This window comes from Nelusetta ayraudi, unplaced genomic scaffold (genome assembly GCF_046127955.1).
Source record: "Nelusetta ayraudi isolate G7.1 ecotype Tasmania unplaced genomic scaffold, CSIRO-AGI_Nayr_v1 ptg000011l, whole genome shotgun sequence".
Taxonomy (NCBI): Eukaryota; Metazoa; Chordata; class Actinopteri; order Tetraodontiformes; family Monacanthidae; genus Nelusetta; species Nelusetta ayraudi.
Window position 1 is genome coordinate 20,546,987 of NW_027466061.1, and position 20,074 is coordinate 20,567,060.

General features: G+C 44.2%; 2 protein-coding genes across 3 annotated transcripts in view; one reads left to right on the plus strand and one right to left on the minus strand.

Moving 5' to 3' along the window:
• Positions 1-650: 650 nt before the first annotated feature.
• On the minus strand, positions 651-7,037 carry clul1 (clusterin-like 1 (retinal)). 2 transcript variants are annotated; one of them, XM_076021825.1, is made up of 9 exons: positions 6,780-7,037; positions 5,472-5,613; positions 5,067-5,215; positions 4,800-4,970; positions 2,901-3,336; positions 2,660-2,782; positions 2,361-2,575; positions 1,219-1,397; positions 651-1,130 (listed from the first exon to the last, which is right to left on the minus strand). In XM_076021825.1, exons 2-9 carry the CDS (start codon positions 5,572-5,574, stop codon positions 1,115-1,117), a joined length of 1,392 nt encoding a protein of 463 aa, XP_075877940.1. In that variant the 5' UTR covers positions 5,575-5,613; positions 6,780-7,037; the 3' UTR covers positions 651-1,114. The 2 variants fall into 2 exon arrangements, with proteins under 2 accessions (XP_075877940.1, XP_075877938.1); XM_076021823.1 differs by having other exon boundaries at positions 6,770-7,037.
• Positions 7,038-9,471: 2,434 nt separating this feature from the next.
• LOC142884305 (collectin-12-like) overlaps positions 9,472-20,074 on the plus strand; it is a 33,795-nt gene continuing 23,192 nt past the window's right edge. Inside the window, 2 exon segments of the mRNA XM_076019817.1 lie at positions 9,472-9,937; positions 12,229-12,279. Coding sequence (XP_075875932.1) covers positions 9,931-9,937; positions 12,229-12,279 — 58 coding nt within the window. The 5' untranslated portion in view covers positions 9,472-9,930.

Sequence of the window (20,074 nt, forward strand, 5' to 3'; positions counted from 1 at the left end):
TTATGAATGTTTTTTTTTTTTTTTTTTTACCGACTCTTCAGCTGTGAAATATGAGCGGGTTCAATTTTTCTGAAATGAATATCTTGTGTTTCTGTTCAGTGCAAACTTCTGCTCTAAGGCCGTCGTTTGTTCTCACCTGAATCGTCCCACATGGCAGGAGATGAGTGCGGTGACGGGCGCTCCAGGAAACTCACACGGTCGTGTAAATCAGTTGCGCCGCTGCCGCATTTCTGCGTCTTAACATCAACATCCACTGAGCAAATCTGTCAAACTGTTTACTGCAACTATGCAAAGCTAGATTCTCCAGCGGCAGCGTTCTGTCCTGGCCTGCCTTCTCTGATGGTTTCCTCTCATTTCAAGGCTCAGGTGTGGTTTGTGGTGATGGATCATGTCTGGGCAACAATCAGACCGAGACAAACGCCACACACGCATACACACACACACACACACACACAGTGGTCCGTTTAGAGATTCACTGCTTGTTTTTTATCAATGTCAAAAACAGTGAAAAAATAAAATAAAAAAATAAAAAGACTTAGAGGTACGTTCACATTGTGTCCAGCAGTGTATGATGGGAAATTGTTAAATTTCACGAGAGGCATTTTAAGGATTGGATAAAGATGTGAATCGTGTTTTACACTCATGTTCTCCATTGACATTGTTTGGGTCTCTGACTGGAGAGATGCCCAAGTTCTCCTGAGGATGGAACTTGTTATTAGCAGTGAGATAATATTGAAATTGCTGGGACTGATAACTAATATGATTTTGTACAGATTAAAAAAAATAAAATAAAAGTTTTACTCAAAGCGTTGGTTTAATGGTTTATTTTTTGTTTGTTTGCATGTTTTACACATCGTCAATAGTGCGGTCCCGGCAACTTGGTTTCGGGTTTCAGTTTGATTTATTAACACCAGTTGACAGAATTATATGCATTCATAATATAACAACCACAGGTGGTAGCGACAAGCTGTATTTACATTTCAACAACATATTCTGGCATATTGCTAGCATACAGGAATTCTCTTTAGTTCTGTTCCCAGTGCTAGAGGTGCTATAGTTCCCATAGTAACAGGAACTCAAGAAAGGAGGACTTGTTTTTTTTTTTTAATTATTATTACTCATCTTCATACCTGCAGACAAAGAATCAGTGTCAGTATTCTGACAACACTTTGGAAGTGCAACCAAACTACTGCAGTGACGACACCCTGCATCGCTCACCGGACCAACTCCTTGTAGTTGTTCAGAGCCTCCCGGGTCACATACTGGATGAAGGCGGGGTCCTGCAGCTCCAGCTCCCCAGGGACGGACAGCAGGAGCGAAGGAGAGTTCAGGATGTTCACCTCCACCTTCGTCTCCTTCTCAGTTGTGTTGTGCTCGTCTTGACTCTCTGGCGCCACCTAGGGATGACAAATCATGTTTGAAGGAGTCTCATGCTTAGAAAACAGTACTGCGGTCTTGTGAAATAATGTTGATATGCCCCCCCCCCGCCCACCCTGGTTTCCCCTCACTATCTCCCTTAATCCTATTTAAACCAAAATCCTCCACCAATCAAAAGTCCTATTATGATTTACTACCATCTAGTGGCAAGAAAGCACATTGCAATCAAATGAAACCCATAACCTAATCTTTTTTTGTTTTGTTTTGTTTAGCCTTTTTTTTGTTCTTGTCTCTCTGCAAACATTTTTTCTCATCTGCAAATTTGTGGTATCCGTATGTGAAGGTCCAACCGTGATGTTATCCCATTTACTGATGTCCCTCTGAATATTTTGTATACCAGCTATCACGTCAATGTTGCTAAAGAATCATGGCATAATATGTTCAGCCCCTGAAACGTGGACCAAATTTTAATATAAATATAATTGTTGATTATTAGCAGAAAATGCAGCAATTATTTGTTGTTGGATCTAAAAGAATAAATATGTACAGTATGCGCAGTCCGTTCAGGCCTGCACAGCCATGGGCAAACTACGGTCTGAGGGGCCACAGGCCAAATTTGAAGAAATTATATTAGTAGTAAGTAATAAAACGGCTGCAGTTCATCCATTCTTTCAGTGTTTTAAGAGTCATTTCAATAAAGAGCTAAATACTGTTGGGCTTGGGGTGGCAACTTTGTTTTTGTTTTTTAATCTTCAATAGACATTAAAGCACGTTTTCAACATATCTCGTGATATATTTTTCTCCCATGAGGTGAGTCACCAAAACACTTCATCCATCTGCTCCTGCTCCGGCCCCTCTGTCCAATTTTAGAACCCATTATGGCCCACCAGTCAAAAAGTTTGCCCACCCACATGTGTGTAAATGTCACACATGTGAGGTAAAGATATTAGTGCAATCCAGTTAGCTCAATCCAACCCCCTCACCATGGTGATGCGGAAGATGCTCTCAGGGCTGCTTCCGTTGCCCCCTGCCCGGCCCACCCAGCCAAACTCAGCCGCCATGGCGCTGAGCCAGTTGACCGTCTCATCAGTGTGATGTTGGACGATGGACAGGATCTCGTCGTACTGCTCTCTGGACACGTCCAGCAGCTGAGAGACCTCGTCCAGCTCCACATGCAGCTCCCGGACACTGGGACACTCTGCATAAAGGAAGGCAGCAGGTGAGCTCAGCTAAGTAGAAAGGCGGTATAGCTTTATAATATGTAAAGTGGGCGGGGTTTTACCTGTAAGCAAAGTTCCCTGGCAGGCCTCACACCGGCCCTGTAGCTGCCAGCACTCTGAGGTCTGTCTGCGAAGGTCTCGACACAACTTCCTGTCCTTCAGGAAACGAGGGAAGCTCTCCCTCACTAATGCGACAAAAAAAAGGTATAAGATTTGGCTGGACAGGTACGTACTTCCATTTATTTGAAAGAAAAAGCATGGATTCCCTTGTTCCAGGCAGCAGAACTCGACTTCCTCTGTTACCTGTTTTCTTCTCTTCCTTCACTGCCTCTGAGATGTTGTCAAACACCTGGGTCACCACAGCTCCAAACTCGTCCAGGACGCTCTTGCCAAAGTCAAAGAAGGAGTCGAGCACCTCTTCCAGGCCCACCCCCTGCAGGAAGCCTGAATCCCGGCTGGGGCTGTAGGGGTCATTGGTGGTCTCCTCCGTCAGGGCGGCTGAGTCGTTCAGGAAGGCCCTCTGGAGGACTGTGTCCAGCTTGGTCCTCATCCTGGACACCAGGGCAACGCTGTGGTCCACCAGGTTGTCCACTTTGTTCATCAGCCGCTTAAAGGAGTCCTCGAGCTGGACGACGTCGCTGTTGGTGTTCGAGTGCTGGTTCACCAGGATGTCGGCAGGATCGGCGCTCGGTCTGGGGGCTCCGAAGCGCCTGGACACTCTGCGAAACAAGTTCTCCACCTTCACCGCAGCAGACAGTCACAGAGGTGGTGTGTCAGATGCTACAGTCACTAGATCTGAGGGTTCAACATTGAACCAATTGTTGTTGTTTTTTTCAATTATTATTATTATTATTATCATTATTATTATTATTATTATTATTATTATTATTATTATTATTATTATTGTTTAGTCATACAATTTATTATTTAGAAACATCCAACAAATCTCCAGAAAACAACATACTTAATGTTTATATACCACAGCGTTTATATACCACACCCTAATATACTTGGAGATATAAGTGCGGTACCTTTGGGGGCGTCCCCATAGCATCGCCTCGCCTCGCCACGGTACGGTTGTAGAGCGTCCCCACTGGCCGCTACACGGTTGTAGGGGGCGCCGTTTTGGTACCTCAGGCGCTCAGGGTCCAAGCGAGACGAAGGCGAGTTGAGTGGTGACGTAGCGACGAGCAGGGCACTGGATTGGCTCAGTGTTTTCGTCGATTTTCCCTTTCGGAGCGGACACCGACGCCAACACTTTCGACACGGAACTTCCGTGTTCGCGAGCGTGTTCAACGATATTCGCGAAAACGACGAAGGAAAAAAAATGTAATGTTTCGAAGCTATTTCAAATAAGGAGTCGTGTTTACTGTCTGTTTGTTTTTAAATAAATGCTATTTCCCGTTGTATCTGTCTCGTGTTTACTTTTGGTGAAAATATAAAGGTTGAACTACACCTTTACTCTCCCAGACAACGAAACCAGAAATTATAAATGTTGCCTGCATAAATGATCAACTGTGATTTCAGTGAGGGAAACTGTTCTTTCTTTAACAGAAAAGCAACCACAGACCGAGCAGCAGCTATGAAACAACTTCTACTTTGTCCATCGCTGCGCTGTCGTGTATCGCACAGAAATAATGCCGTCGAAAACATTGTCCCGCTTTACCGCGTCGACTCCGCCCACGGTCTCGTGGTGGAGCCGGGGCTGTGGGGACACGATCGAACCGTGGCGAGGCGAGGCTAGGCTGTGGGGACGCCCCTTTTGTGACTCGACTGATCACAAAGAGCTGATTTCCAGACAGGAGTGTTTAAACATTTATTTTCTATCAAGTACCAAAGTAGTAAAGGATGGACTTGTCTTATTCCTCATTTAGTTCAGGAATATCACTAAGAAAAATTAAAGTGGTCCAGTGGAGTTTGCATAAAATAAGCCATATAGCTCAGCACACCAGAACATGCTGCCTATGACTTCGCATAGCGCAAAACTTTTGAAACAAAGAATAGGAAAAAAGAGAGTAAACCCTTGTTATTTTTAGCCGTCTGAAGCCTCCGCGTACAGGAAAATACGGCACAAACTGAGGGGAGGGATTTGATTCCCAGGGGTTTTTAGCACGATTATTTCTGTCAGGAGTCTGGAGGGGAGCAAGGTGGTAGAGATGGAGGAGGAGGAGGAGGAGAATACGGCACCTGTTGTTCTCATACCTTGGTGTGAAAAGTTGCAAAGCCCCTGCGGCAGTTGGAGGTGTAGAAGGCTTTGCACTCGTCCTCCAGACAAGGCCTGCACTGCTCCCACTCAGCCTGCAGGGAGTCTCTGCACTGCTCCTCGGCCTCCCTCAGCTTGTCAGTCACCTCCTGAGCCAATTGTGTTGCCGCCTGGCGGCAGAAAGGAAAGACTTTTTCCCCCCGCCCTGATAAGCGTTCTCATTTCTATTCAGCTGCCTCCTCCTTCAGCGCTTGTTCTTGTCTCACCTGTTTCTTCTCATCACTGTGCTTGAGGGAATTCATGAGGTGCTCGTGCTTCTGCTCGTTCCTCCACAGCACCTCCTTCATCTGCTTCACCCCGTATAGGGCTCTCTGCACCTCCTCATCCACAAGTTTCTCACCATACTCTGACAGCTCTAGGAAGGCAGAATATTCAACTTAAAAAGAAAAACATGGAATGGAGAACCTAAAAGAAAGATTGAAAATAATCTAAACAGCTGGTGGGGAACTCCTAAATCAGATGATTGGATCCCTCCCCGCTTTAATATAAAAATATGTTTGACTTCCAGTTAGTGACAGTGATCCTCACTTGTAGATACTCGCTAGGGGTGCGCTGGTAAAATAAATAACAAAACATAACACAGGGATTTAAGTGTCTTTGTGCCTGCTCACGTTTTAAGGTGTCCTCTGTGATGCTGGGAGGTTGTCCATCTGGAGTAGAATGCAGGACTCTGAGTGTGACCACCAGGACTGTCAAACTGAGCAGCAGCTTCATTTTTCCTCCCCCGTGGTTTGGACCAAAACAATCTAAGAGCTTCACACAGATGAAGAGAAGCTCATTCGCAGACTGTTGGGTGAGCACATTTTGAACACACACACACACACACACACACACACACACACACACACACAACAGGTGCCCTCTTGAATGAGAGCTTATGGGATTTAGGCTTAGCTAGACTTAGACAATGCCGTGCTGTACATAGGAAGGCCTGCCACTTGATGGCGCTACACTTCTAGTGCAGGGACCTTGAAGTTGTTTACGTCATGGTGTGAAGTGTCCCAGTAAAACCCTCACAAGTTCATAAAAGAACAACCCAAAACCCTCACAAGTGCACTTCTGGCCACTTCAGATTTGGTTTCAGTTGCATTCCACTGGGATTCCTGTTGAGGCTGTGTGCTGCTAACAGGACGAACTAAAAAAAAAAAAAAGTGACATTCTTCCCTTGGCTGTTGTCGTTGCTTGCTGGGACACTATGACTCTTGGTGACAGCAGGAGGTGATCAACATGAGAGGCTGAGGCATCTGATGAGCTCCATCACAGCACGCACCTCAGCTTGACAACGAGCCATGCTGTGTCATTACCATCAGCCATCTGCTGCTGCTGCCGCAAGAGCTTTTTTGTTTGCATCCAGTCAGTTAAAAAAAAAAACAACTTTAGACGACTTTAAAACTTTACCAGGTCATCCCCACAGTATCGTGTTTACATATTGATTTGAGAAGCCGTAAACAAGGTGAACTCTCCAGTGGCCGCCTCTCTTCAGGTGCCTATGGGGTAATTACACAAAGTGGCATCCAGCAGGGACTTAACAAGAAAGAGGATGCTGCATTGTTGCTTATTTTATTATGGATTTAAGATTTTCAGCTCGCAGCATACGGCAGTTGTTTCTAATTGGTATAGAGAGGTCAGACTGTGACACGTTATTTTCAACAACATCCGAGCGCTGCAGCAAGTGAGTCAGTCAAGTATCGCATTGAAGCAGCAAGTAAACAAGGGGTCCTCATTGAAGAGCAAACACATTCAAACTGTATAAGTGCACTGCACACAGATTTGTCGAGGATTAAAGCTCAGCTACTGCCGGGAACGAAAAGATAACATTTGGTGGAAGAAGAAGAAGAAGAAGAAGAAGAAGAAGAAGAAGAAGAAGAAGGAGAAAACAAAAAGGCCCCCAAAGGGGCTGCAAACTCACAGAGACGCACCAGTGGCAGACTGAAGGCGCTCCTCTGGTGGCAGAGTGTCACTGCGTGCTCGGCGTGGACCGCTGCTCCTGCACTTATCCTGATCTGGTCTGGTCTATTTGTGCTCTTTCCGTCCTGATCCTATTAGAGTGTTTTCTTGATGTTGGTGGCAGTTAATCCAGCATTTAGCACGTCTGCTTTGCATAAGAGGACGCTCCGTCATGTCAGGCTGAGGCTGATATTTACACTCTGCCGGACGCTGCACTTTTATTGTCATCGTTCACAAGCAGAACGTATTTGCTCGCTGTGACAAATCAGACAAGTCATGGAGACAGAGCAGGGTTTTTCAGCATTTCTTTAAGCCACAGTACCTTTTTTTTTCATTGAAAAGAATTCCTATGGCACAACTCCAATCACAAATATTACAAAATGACACTTTTTAACCTAATAATGACAATACAGTCTCTTAGATTATTCATACTCACTCAGTGTGAAACCTGGGCCTGTTTAAATGCACACAAAGCTGATATCCTGGGAGGAATTGAGGGAGGAAAATAGGCTCACATTCCTTTAATCCATACATTTTAGACCAAATAAATCAAATTAGATAATTTGTGGTACAAACACCTGACAAAATCTCACGGTGCACTTTTGTTACTGCAGCACAGTGGTTTAAAAACACTGCTCTAGTGGACCTGTGAATCGCACAGTTTTGTAAGCATGAAAGACTCAACATTTTAGAGTCCAAGCAGGTCAACTGGACGTCTTCATACGCAAAAACAATGTGAGGAATGTGAGGCTCTCGTGATGAAAGGGTTCCTCCATTCACATACGTGCACTGGGTGTCTAAAAATGTGCCTTGACCCACAAAATAGGGTCCTCGGTGGACAATAATCAAAACCAGCCCTGCAGCCCCTCTGCAGCCTCATAGGCTCCTTCGGCACCTGGATCCTATAACACTGCAGGGAGCTCGTTCATGTTCTGCCCCGCTTGACCCAAACACACAAGCTTATGATTTAAAGATCTGGGGATCAGTGACCACAGACACTGACCTGAATCAGCCAGAGGTATTTCGTTTTGTCTTAGTAAAGTTGGCCGATAAGCAGTAGATTATTTGAATGAGGTCACAATGTTATGTCGATGTCATCAATGATCAATGAGTCCAAAGTAAACAGCAGCAGAACATATAATTGGCAGAAAGATCCATGGACAGACCAGTTTAGAATCAAGTTCTAAAACAGATCAGATTTTAAACAGCCAGATTTGATGACAGCAAACTGTTTGGCTTATTTTAAAACAACATCTCGATTTATTATAATTTGATTTGATTTGTTATTTTACAAAGTAGACTGTTGCATTTACACACAAGACGACATCAAAACATTTACAGCATCACTCATTTCTTTCAGATTCTGCCTCATCTCTTCATATTTCTCTATCAGCCTCTTTGCTCTTTCTTCACTTTTGTTTTCACACGTTCTGTTGCTCCCATCAAGCCAAAGCTACTTCTTAAAGCGTGATGCTGCCTCCAAGTGGTGAGGAGATGAACTAATGTGATGCAGGTAATATGCAGTTGTCCATCCATCCACCCATCCATCCATCCATCCATCCACACTCACGTTCTCTTGCGCTCAGGCTCACAGGGCTCTGCTGAATACTTTCAGTTGTCATATTGTGAAGGCGGGGCTGCACTCTAGTGTTGTGCAGTCCTTTGGGTAAAAATACTCCACACCAGCTGTTCAATCACTTGTCATCCCTGTTAATCTGTTTCTGCAAATATGACATTCATTCATTCATTCATCTTCTATACCCGCTTATTCCTCTTCAGGGTCACGGGAGTCTGCTGGAGCCTCTCCCAGCCGTCTTAGGGCGAAGGCAGGGTGACACCCTGGACAAGTCGCCAGTTCATCGCAGGGCCCAAATATGACATGTCACAGTGATATGACTACAGTCTTGATTCAACCTTGCTAACAGAAAATGAAAATAGTGATGGTTCTGGGACAAGACACATTCCTGAGGTGTGTTTTAGTTTTTATTTATTTATTTATTTTTTCTGTTTCATGCCTTTGCTTTAAAAACATGCGCAAAGCAGGATTCTGGTCGCTGCTGTTGAATCACTGAGTTATTCTGCATACAAGTAATGGTAATGTGTCTTACAAGCTTTCTTGCTCTTGTAGTCACATTTCTGAATTAACAATCTCTCCACTATTATCAATTAGCGGACATAATGTTCATTTAGTCAACGATTTAGTCAACATGCGAACAAGTGTGTGTGTGTGTGTGTGTGTGTGTGTGTGTGTGTGTGAGAGAGAGAGAGAGAGAGAGAGAGTGAGAGACACACACAAATGGAGACACATTATTGACCCTCATTGCCCCCCCCCCCCCCCCCCCCCACACACACACACACACCTCCCGAGTTATTTGTTTGTTTGTTTTTACTGAAGATTTATTACCACAGCATTGATTTATGTTTCCAAAGACCTATTTTCAGCAGACAAACCAGACAGGGCCTTTATTGCCCTGTAACAGAATGATGTATTGTCAACAATACAATTTTACGCACAGGCATGTAGGCCATACCTCTCTCTCTCTCTCTCTCTCTCTCTCTCTCTCTCTCTCTCTCTCTCTCACACACACACACACACACACACACACACACACACACACACACACACACACACACACACACACACAGAGCGCGCGCACAGATGTGGGAACACGTGGTTAACTTCTGGGAGCTTCGCGGCTGCACCGCCACTTCCTCCGTGTTGCTGCTGCTGCTGCTGCTGCTGCTGGACTTGAGTGTCTCCGCGGTGCCGCAGGAGTGCTGAGCTGGTTTCAGCCTCATCTCGGCTCGGCATCTCTCCCAGTTGCGAGTCAAACACAGCGATTTTCTCCCGTCTGGCGCTGTGTGCATAATTCCCTCGCAGCAACTTTCCCCCCGCACTATCCTGCAGCAAAAGCTAGGCTTCCACCGCCGAGGAGGAGAGTCACCCAGAAGTTAGAGAGAAGTTTCGGATGGAGCTCAGTGACTGACTGGTTGTGAAATCAGCGGATACATCCAGGGTGCCGCTCCGCTCGCTCTTTCAGGGTGCTTTGATTTGACACGGCGATGCTGTGGATGTGACCTGAGATCAGCAGCTGCACAGCGGTGGAGTCTAGTGAAGCCACGATGAAAGGTGAGCCTCTCCTCCTTTCTTCGCCTTCTTTCTTCTTCGTCTCCCTCCTCCGTCGCCCTGAGCCGTCAGGAATGCGCCGACCGGCGGGCCGACCAGCCGGGGCTCCAGCAGGCGTCTCACATCTGGCCTCTATTACAGGAGCCTGCTCGGGGTTTTGTCTGTGCATCTGGCCGCTGCTTCACTTCCAACACTAACCTACACTAACAGGCAACTCACAACAAATCCCTCCCCTTGCTCCACATACCGCGACGATATGCCCATGGGATTGTCACTATTTTGCTCTCACTTATGTTTTGTTTTTGTTCATTCAACATCAGTTGTTTGTTTCTTTGTTTTTACTATCTACGCACGTGTACTTGAACAAATCCAGTTGCCTCACCTTAACCCCTTCTACATGAAGATGACCTGCACGACTGAGAACCTTCACAGACATAACGATGCATGTGCAAGTAAAAGCATCATTAGAATGTAAAAGTGATGAATGACTAAATCAGGCGCAGCTCTTGACATTTAAACTATTATTTATTTCTGCCCTCTGAAACATTTTACAACGCAGGAGTGTGTGACTGTGAGTTGAGTAAACACAAGTCTTATTAGTAAGCTTGGTGCTGACATAAAAGTACAGCACAGCTTCATAGTGTTACTTTTACAGACACCCACGGCTAAAAAAGGAATGTAAAATACAGAAAAAAAAATAGTTGGAAGTGGTCACTGAAATGAATAACCTTTGAGTTTCCAGTAACTATCAAAAACATTTCTATTGACTGAAAGAACAGATGTAAGAAAGATGTAAGATCCATTACCAGGAAACAGGGATGAACATCTGAAAAGCCTTTTTTTCCTGAATGGAATCTGCTGCTGAGAGAAAACAGTTGCAGCCTGACGCTGAAGTCACCTGCATCCTGCGTGTTGCTCGCTCATCCCAGACCAGCGTGACTGTCATCAAATTGTTTGATCAAACGATTAATTACAAAAACAAAAGTGCCACCATGGTGATGGACATTAAGCTATTTGTTTGTACAATGCTTTTGTGACAGTGGCGGTCCTGTCACTATGCCTCCAATTGATCATGCGTCGTGCATGGCCCTTACACGGGAGTCTGGGGTTCTAAGCCCGCCTGGGCCCTCTTGTGCCTTGCCACACTTTCTTTCACTGTAAGCTACTAATTCTAATACATGAATCTTTTGAGAGGTAGCTGCTTTGGCTGCAGCTCTCGTGTGATTAGCACCTCGTGCCTCCTGCCACCTGTATTTGAGCCCAGACAGTTCATGTTCCACTCTAATAGCAGAGCTGTGATGTAACTGCATTTTGTTCACTTCCTGCTGAAGTTGTAATGAAAGCACAGAGAACCATCATGTTGTTGTCTTTAGGACTCTAGAGGGAGCTGCTGTAAGTTCTGTCCTGCCCCCCCCCCTTTTTTTTTTTGCTGCTGCTTATTTTTGAGAGGGCTGAACTGCCAGACATCCAAAGAGCCTTTAGGTTTGCGTTAGTTTCATTCTGACAAGTTAAAAAAAATACACATATTTAAAGTTTTACATTTTAAAGAAAACTTTATGAAACAGTTGAGAAATTATTATTTATTCTATTCACTGTCAAAATTGACCTAAAACATCAGCATAAACATCAGGAGGATGTAGTTTACATGTAATTTATTAAATGGTATGGATCAAAAGGTCAAAGGGCAACAATACAATTAATAGTTGGCTAGAGTTAATTTCACTGGTGTGTCAGCGGCCTTCTCATTTTCAACTTGTTTGACTGCACCTGTGAAGTAATGACACTCTAAGGGCAATTACTGACACTGTGCAGGCTGAGAGATTTGAAGATGAGATGAAACATTTGAGATGTGAAACTTCAACAAGACAATTTTTTACATTTCTGATGTTTAGCTTTGTCCATACAGATAAAGAACTGTGGTGACCTGTGGTGTATAACACAGGAAAATACAATCCTTCAAAGTATTTGACACCTTCAGTCCAACCGTCAGTGTAACCCTGCTAGCACTGTGCCCTTTTTAAGGATGAAAACATTCAGGTTTAATTTTAAAGGCTCCATCTTGGTAGTTCAAGAATGACGCAGCGGACAGTTACTGGAGCATTTAACAAGACAATTTGCAGACAGTGCAAAAAGCTGACATGCCAATTTTCACTCAAGATGCTCATGGGCACGCTGGCACAGTAACAGTGCTCTCTGGGGTCAGTGCTGCTGCTCCCTGGCTACATGCTTGCGCTTTATGTATTATGTTCAGCTCGTAGCAGTTTCATTTCCATATTGTTTTTGTTTCCATCCAGACGACTTTGCCGACGAGGAGGAGGTGCAGTCCTTCGGCTACAAGCGGTTTGGTGAGTATCCGCCATCGCCGGACCAGGGCCACTGCTGCTGGTTTGTACGGCACGCCGATGATGTCAATTCTCACAATGGTCACATAAAGGATGTTTCTCTTTCCGAGCGGTGTTTGACTTGGCCATAGTCCAGCTACAGCAGTCCGCAAGGTTAAGAGGCCACATCTCACTTCCCATAAAAAAAAAAACAACAAACTTATTTTTGGCCTCTGCTTTCGCTTTTATTTCTGCAGCGGAGGGACAGAGTGGAGAGGGTAACCGCAGCGTCCTGGGTGTTCCTCACCAGTCGGGTGACCTTGCAAACCCACCTTTCTTGTGTTTTTGTTTCACTTGGTCTAAGACCAAAGACATCAGTGCCATCGGTTCGCTTGGCTTTTTAGACTCCACTCGAGATGTTGATATCTCGGCTGCACATCAGGATGTATAAATCACAGCCGCTGGCCAGATGTTGGTGATTCACCAGCAAAGTGTTGCTCAGAAGTGTTAGATTTGCACATTCCAAACAGGTCCAACAGAAAGACTGCACGCTTTTCTTTTAAAAAACAAAGAGTGTCACCGTGTGTAAGTGCAAATAGTGATGGTCAATCACATGATCTAACCCACATCTCGACTTTACTTTTAAAGAGTTTTGAGTTTCATTTCCAGAGTCCTGATGCTTGGTCAATCCTCAAATGAATATTTGTCTTAAAAAAAAGCTGGTATTTTTCTTACTTCCATAGTTTACTGAACTCGTATTTGTAGTGTTTGTTTTCCTCCCTGCGGTAATTGTGTTTTCTGTGAGTGAATTTTGAAGGACCATAACTATGGTGTGATCTACTGTTGTTGTCTCATTGCTCTCACTGTGCTTCTGCCCCAGGACAGAGATCAGATTTCACCACTTCAGGGTGAAATTTGGGGTCATCGTAGTGTCTCAAGTTTCAGGGGGCTTGTGTGTGTGTGTGTGTGTGTGTGTGTGTGTGTGTGTGTGTGTGTGTGGGTGTGTGTGTGTGTGTGTGCGGCTGCGCGGGTGTGTGCGTGTGCACCTTTAAGCTCTCAGCAGCCATTTGTGTGAAATGTGGGAGCAGTTTTGAGTCTAGAATGTGTCATCTCAATCCACGCACATAAATGTGCACGTCTTGCCACCTTCACCTTTGGATGTCAGATAATTTCACCCTGGACTCCAGTGGAGCAGCATTTAGTAATGGGGGGGGGGAAATACCTGAAGAGACCTCCAGATTTATTTCACCCTCTGTTTAAAGGCTCCCTAAAAATAAAGCCTGTGACTTTTAGCTTCCTGATAAAAGCAAATGTTTTGAGTAGAGCCTTTCCTATGTTTAGATTGACCCACAACCAAGGTGGTGAGAGAAGGCGGAAAAAACACCTTGCTCGGAGTATTGATGCTAGCTAAGATATCTTTGAGGTATTACTGCCCTTTGTGTCATCAAAAAGGGCTGAGTGGATGTAATTGCTTGGAAGCTATTTCTCTAACCTGGTTGTGTGTAGATTAAACTGCCTATTCGTAGGATACATAATGGCTAATTCCACACTCAGCGGGTTGTCATGAGATTTGAATCTTCTAAACAGTAACAGAGCAGAACGCTGAACTCTTCTCTTGCCATTTGTCATCTGTCTGGAGCTTCCACACACATTTGGTCCACTGGCAGGGAAGCGTGTTCTTCTGAGAAATGAGCTCTTTGACTAGTTCAGACATCTGCTCTCCACAAGAGCTCGATTATTCCACTTCCTGTGTCCATACTGGAAGTTTATGTAGTGCAAACCTATATACTGGCAGCAATAGGTGGGAGCGGGCGTCGATGCTGCGAGGCGTGCTGCTCATGCTGTGCTGTGTCAGCGGTATGCCGAGGAAGCAGCGTGGACGGAAAATAGGAAAAACGCAGCCTTGGATGGTTTATAATGGTTTATACATTTAACTGCTGGTCTTTTTTTATTTTTTACTTTTTTAGCATAGTCTTCCACGGTGCTGCGTATTAATATGATCTTCACTTACCAGTGGTCATCACTTTTATTTTTAGCTGGAGAGTGTATTTCCTCTTCCGATGTGTTTTTGGGAGGAAAAGCAAAGCAAGTGGTTCTAATTTACGTGGACTTTATTAGCAGAAAAGAATGTTTCAGAATGTCTGCCTGATGCTCGCTACCCCCCTCCGGGGCACGCAAGGCAGACTGTGTTATGTTCTAATGAAAAATTACCCACTCATGTTTTCAATAAAGATCCTACTGAGGCTGAGCGGGACTCAAGGGGCGGGGGGGAATGAAAATGAAAATGAAAAACAACAGGGTCACCAAAGGAGAGGTGAGGACAGATAAAATTACTCAGAGCGCTCCTGGTTTAGCCTGTTGATCTTCTCCCATATATGCAGAAACGCTTTGCAACTAATTGGCCAGAGGGTGAAAGACTGTGTGTGTGTGTGTGTGTGCGTGTGTGTGTGTGTGTGTGCAGTCTTGGATGCGGCCAATGACAAGCAGGTAGGAATGCGTCCCATACACGGCACAGATCACCACGTCCCGGCAGGGGCCGGTGTGAGGGGTGCCATGAGGATTTGTGCTGAGAGCGTTACCGGGAGGTCAGCTGGGGGTCGGTGGAATAAACTCAACTGCTAATGCCTGAGATAATGACACAGAAGCAGGAGGGGACTGAGTTTGTCTTCTAAAGGTGCGCTGGAAGGAGTAAGCTGTGATAAATTGCTTGAATATGCTATTGGTTGTGCAAATAAAGGTGTGAACATCCGCTGTTTTTAACCCTGGGTAATTATTATTGCATCCTGTTGTGAGTTAGTAGCACGTGGTTGCATCTCTGCAGGCCTTAAACAACATTCGAGTTAGGCAAGCACATGACTCTATCTTAGCACACCTCCCAACAAGAAATTGTGATCTGCTCTTTGCATTGGTGCACCTCCATCCCATCTACTCACCTCTGACAGCAAATCCTAAACCTCAACATCTTCTATGAGCACTGCGATACTTCCATGAGCACTGTAGCACTTTATTACATTGTACGTCTTTGGCTTCGCTGTGCTTCTTAGTCCTTCTTAGTACAACTCCAACAAGAAACCCTGCTCTGGTCTTTACGTTACTGCACCTCTATCTCAATTATCCATCCCTGACAGTTCCATCTTGCCAATTGTAAATTTGCACTGCACCGTACATATTGTATTGGTTTTTGTTGTCATGTTTGTATCTGTATTGACTGTCTCTTATTTAGAGTCATTGTCTGTTTTTACTCTACTTTTATATCTCCGGTGTCCCTATTTTTATATAATAAGACCCTTGTGTCCTTTTTATGTGGTCTTTTTTAAGGTTCTTAACATCAGGCCAGAGTACTGCGGTTGAAAATTAGCCTCTGGCTAACACCGGCACATTGACAAGAATAAAAAAATTATTAATTAACACATTTAAAAATAAATATTTCCAACAGAGCCCTAATGTGGTAGAGGATGAGTTTCCCCATTTGTTTATCATAGAACTATATAATCAGATCTGGAATGTTGGCTGAAAGCCCCACATCCTGTAAAATTCACTCCAACGTCCCTTTATAATACAATACATGTCTGTACTGTCAGTGAAATCAGAAAAGGCCACCCTTCACTTATTTGGCTTCACTTTTCTGAAGACGCATGATAAAAATGAACAGCTCAGTAAATCACCCCTTGGTGATGTTAGAAAGGGCACGCTGATACCTCTTCCAGGTTAGTGACCACATTCCCAGCCAGGGGTTCGCTCCACCCTCTGAAGCCGCCATGTTTGTGTGTTTGTTGTGTCTGTCATGTGGAAGGTTAATCAATACATCTGTTCACGCAGGAAGTTGTTGCAGGAGGTTGCAAACAGAGGGCTGATAATGCTGTAGAGTTTTTTTTGTTTTTACATCGTTATTTATTTGAAGATTGGAATTAAAGATGGGTAGACAGTGATGCCATCAAATCAAAACCTTATTTTGTGACAGATTGTGTTCGATGTCTCTCTTTTGTTTCCTCTGAGGCCTGACCAAAACGCTTCTAACTGCCACTTGTCTTGGTCCAACGAACCATTTCTCAGGCCACAGTTAAGCAACGTGAGCCTGCAGACAATGCTGCTGTCGGTTCATTTTCAGTGTATTTTCTGTTATATAAACTCCTGTCGCCTGCCCTTAACTCTGCACGGCTCCGGTTATCAAGCCGCGGCATCTAAAAGTCTCCCAGCTGCTCCGACTTCCATCTCAGACGGTACCAAATTGGCAAACATGAGTTGATGACAGCGCAGGAGTTTCGAAGCAGACACAGGGGCTTCTTAGTGTTTTATTGCGTTCTCAAGCTTCGCCAGCTCGTCAATCTCGACATTCCTGACGCTGCTACGTGTGCTACGTCTCCCAGTGGGACGCGATGCCAACGACCCGCCTGCCGCCAACTGTCACCAGACACCAGACACCACTCTTCTTTCACGTGATGGATGGTGGCTAGATGTCTCCTTGCACTGAAGCCTTGCATGGATTTGTTATAAGAACTGGATACCAGAGGCCTCGTCTCGAGCACATTTGTTCCGATGAAGTTGCTCACCTGGCACCATCTTGAATTTACTTCCGCATTCTGCGGCCCATAGACCATGTGCAGTAGTGCCACTTCCCATCATGCCTCTGTAACCCGTCAAGCCAATCAGAACGAGCCGAGACACAGCACAGCTCAGAATAGAGTCTTTTTCTGGGGATTTTCTGGCCTTTGGTCATGGGGAAAAGCTTTACTTCTCATCTACCTGTCAAACCAGCCAAACATCCTCTCATTAGTCTGGAAAAGTTCATCTGAATCTCTGATGACATAACAGTAGAGGAAATAAACAAATGGCTATCTGTCAGCATGAACAGAGAATAACTTTAGTCCATGACTTAAAAATATGCAATACAATGATTTGCCTTGAAACATGTTTCAGGTCAGAGGTGTTTTGACAATCGTTTCACAGGCAAAATAAGTTTTTTTGGGGTCACATGGGCTGTTTATTTCTGCACCACAAGTGGCCACTAGGAAAAACCCACCAGTTCTTATAATACGTCCATGCAGCCTTGGCCTGGTCGTAAGAAAAATATGTGCAACTGCTGGAAGTCTGCTCAACCTTTTTTTTGTCATCAGTTTTCACATGTGGCCCACATTGGACCCTCTAACTTTGCCGCCTCTCCAAAACAACACAGGACGGCGATGAGAAGTGTGTGTTTTTCTTTTGTTGTGCGGTGAGTCAGCGCTGAGATTCTCGGACTTGGTCGAGTCGCACTTTGTTGCTGTGGCTGCGATTACCTTGGCGGTGTACCAGAGCACTGCTAACTGTTTTCTTTCTCGTTTACGCGCCTTTGTGTGTATTTTTTGTAGAGATTTTTTTTTTCAATGTCTGCATAAACACGTCTTTTTTCCATTGGCTCAGCTCTGAAATGTTTTCAGGAGACTGTTTCACATCAGCCATCAGTTTTTTGTTTGTGCTGTTTTTTGCCGTCATGTCCCTGCAGCAGCTGCTGACAATACCACATCTTGTATCACCAGGAGTGCAAATGTAATTTTCGTTTTGTGTGCTAGTTCAATATGAATGTGTTTTGAACAGTGTGTTCTTTAGTTTTCAAATATCACTGCAAGTGCGTCCGGAAGAGGCACTCTTATATGCGGTGTCCTTTTAGGTATTTGTTCCATGGAACAGTTGTTTTGCTACTCAATTTGGAGCTGTTGCAACCTGTTTGGACATCGTGTGATAGGCTGCCAGGTTTGTCTTTTCTTCATTGCACTCTTTATTCCTTCTGGCACTGGAAAAAATAGTTTCCCCTCTCAATGGCAGCCATTTCAGAATGAGCTCAGATTTCTGGATTGATTGCCCAGAGCTTGGTTTTTTGTTGCTGTTGTTGCATTTGTGTTATTCTGACTGTGGCAAAAATCTTCAATGTGATGTAATGACTGCATGCTTAAACCATCAATCAGAGTATATGTTTTTTGTTTGTGTGCCCAGGAACATTAAGCATACAGAGTCCTGCAGTAATAACTTTAATGCTGCACGGGTCTCGGTGCAGTGTCGTGGCCTGCGGTCAAACATCTCTCTCTCTCTCGCTTTGTGGTTTACGTCTTCTCCAAAAGTTAAGCCAGACTTGGCCGGATGTCTTGCTGGATTCACACTGTGTGGTTTTATTGGCTTTGCTAAGCGGTGAAGTTTTTAATGTGAAGTGCAGAGACTGGATGGAGCTCAACTCAGCCTTCCAGCAGGCGATGACTGCAGCCGATCCACCGTCTCCAGAGCTTCTGTTGTGGGCCACCCAGCACGTGTGACTGTTCAAAAACAAGATGCAGGACTTGGCAAATCTTGGCACCAAAGCAGTGGATATTCATACCAACATGCTTGTGTAATATAATATTCCTGGCCACAATGACAGAGATCAATTTTGTTTATTTCCTCTAATGTTTGTGGTGAAGTAAAGATTGAAAATTCAACCTTATGGACTGAACCAAAGTCCTCAGAGATTCAGACGGACTTTTTCAGACTAATGAGAGGATGTTTGATCGGTTTGACAGAGAGAATAGAAGTAGTTTTTCCTCATGGCTTTTTATCCCCAAATTATAACATCTTGTATGTTTTCCCTTCATGTCATCCTGGTGAACTTTTTCTTACCCGGAAAGTGAGTCAGAGCAGTGACGGGAACAATCTTGCTCTCTCTCTCTCTCTCTCTCTCTCTCTCTGAACCTGCCAGTTCTCAAACCGTTTGGTTCTTTTTATTGAAAATATGTTGAGTTTTTTGGCAGGCTATATCACAAAAACATTGACCACATTGTTGTATTAGCAAAGAGCACCTTTTTGGTTTTAAACTATGTGAGTCGTTGGCTTGAAAAGAAGTATGTGGACCAAACCTTATGGCTCTTTTACATCACTGCTGGTTTATTCAAGCGTTTCCCCAACATCTTTTCGCTGATGGGCTAATCGAAGATGTTTGGAGAGAGTCAATGTTTTAGTTTTGTCTTCCTTTTTACAACATAAAGTTTTCTATCCTTTGCACATCATAGTGGTTGGCTAAGCCCTTGACAAAAAAGGTTTGGTGTGAAGTAAAAACTTTTTTCCAGAAAAGCACTCAGTGTTCTAGACTTTTTTTTTTAATGTGAAGATGTCATCCAGTTCTGAAAACAATTCTATTTTTACCGTGCATGCTGCTTGATTTCCAATCTCACTGCTCCTAGCTCCTCTGGATCTTCCTCACTAGCTTGTCGGAGTCACTTTCTTCATTACAAAACCAGATGCCTGTTCATTGAAAACAAAACTACAATAGAACTAACAGGAAAATGGGAACTTTTTCAGATGACTGGGCAATAATTAATACTGGGAACTTTGACGATGCAGCTGCATTGCAAAGTTTTTCCCTGGCATCTCATTACTTTCTGAACCAGCATTTTTTATTTTATTTTATGGGGCCCCCCAACAGACATATCAATGCTTGACATGATGGTCTGAGGGATGAAGGCCAAGCCCCTCCTCTCCCTCCTTCTAAAGTCCACATGCTCCTAGTTTGGCTGAAATTACCCTATTTCAACGTGCCAACACTGGAACATGAGCAGGACAAGTTTAGGGCTCCTTCATTCTGATATTTGGCCAATAAAAATCCGTTTATTGCTTCCATGTTTTTATTTACCTTTTTCTAGGTTTTGGATGTGACTAATGTCAATGAAGGGCTTGTTCCAGAGCCAACCTTTTTTTTAAGGTAGAATTTTAGGGCGGTTCTGTACATTCCCTGAACATTTTTTTGACATATTGAATAACTTATTTTGCTCTGTACGTCATCATTTCAAATGCACCTTTATGATTTTTAAAGTATGTT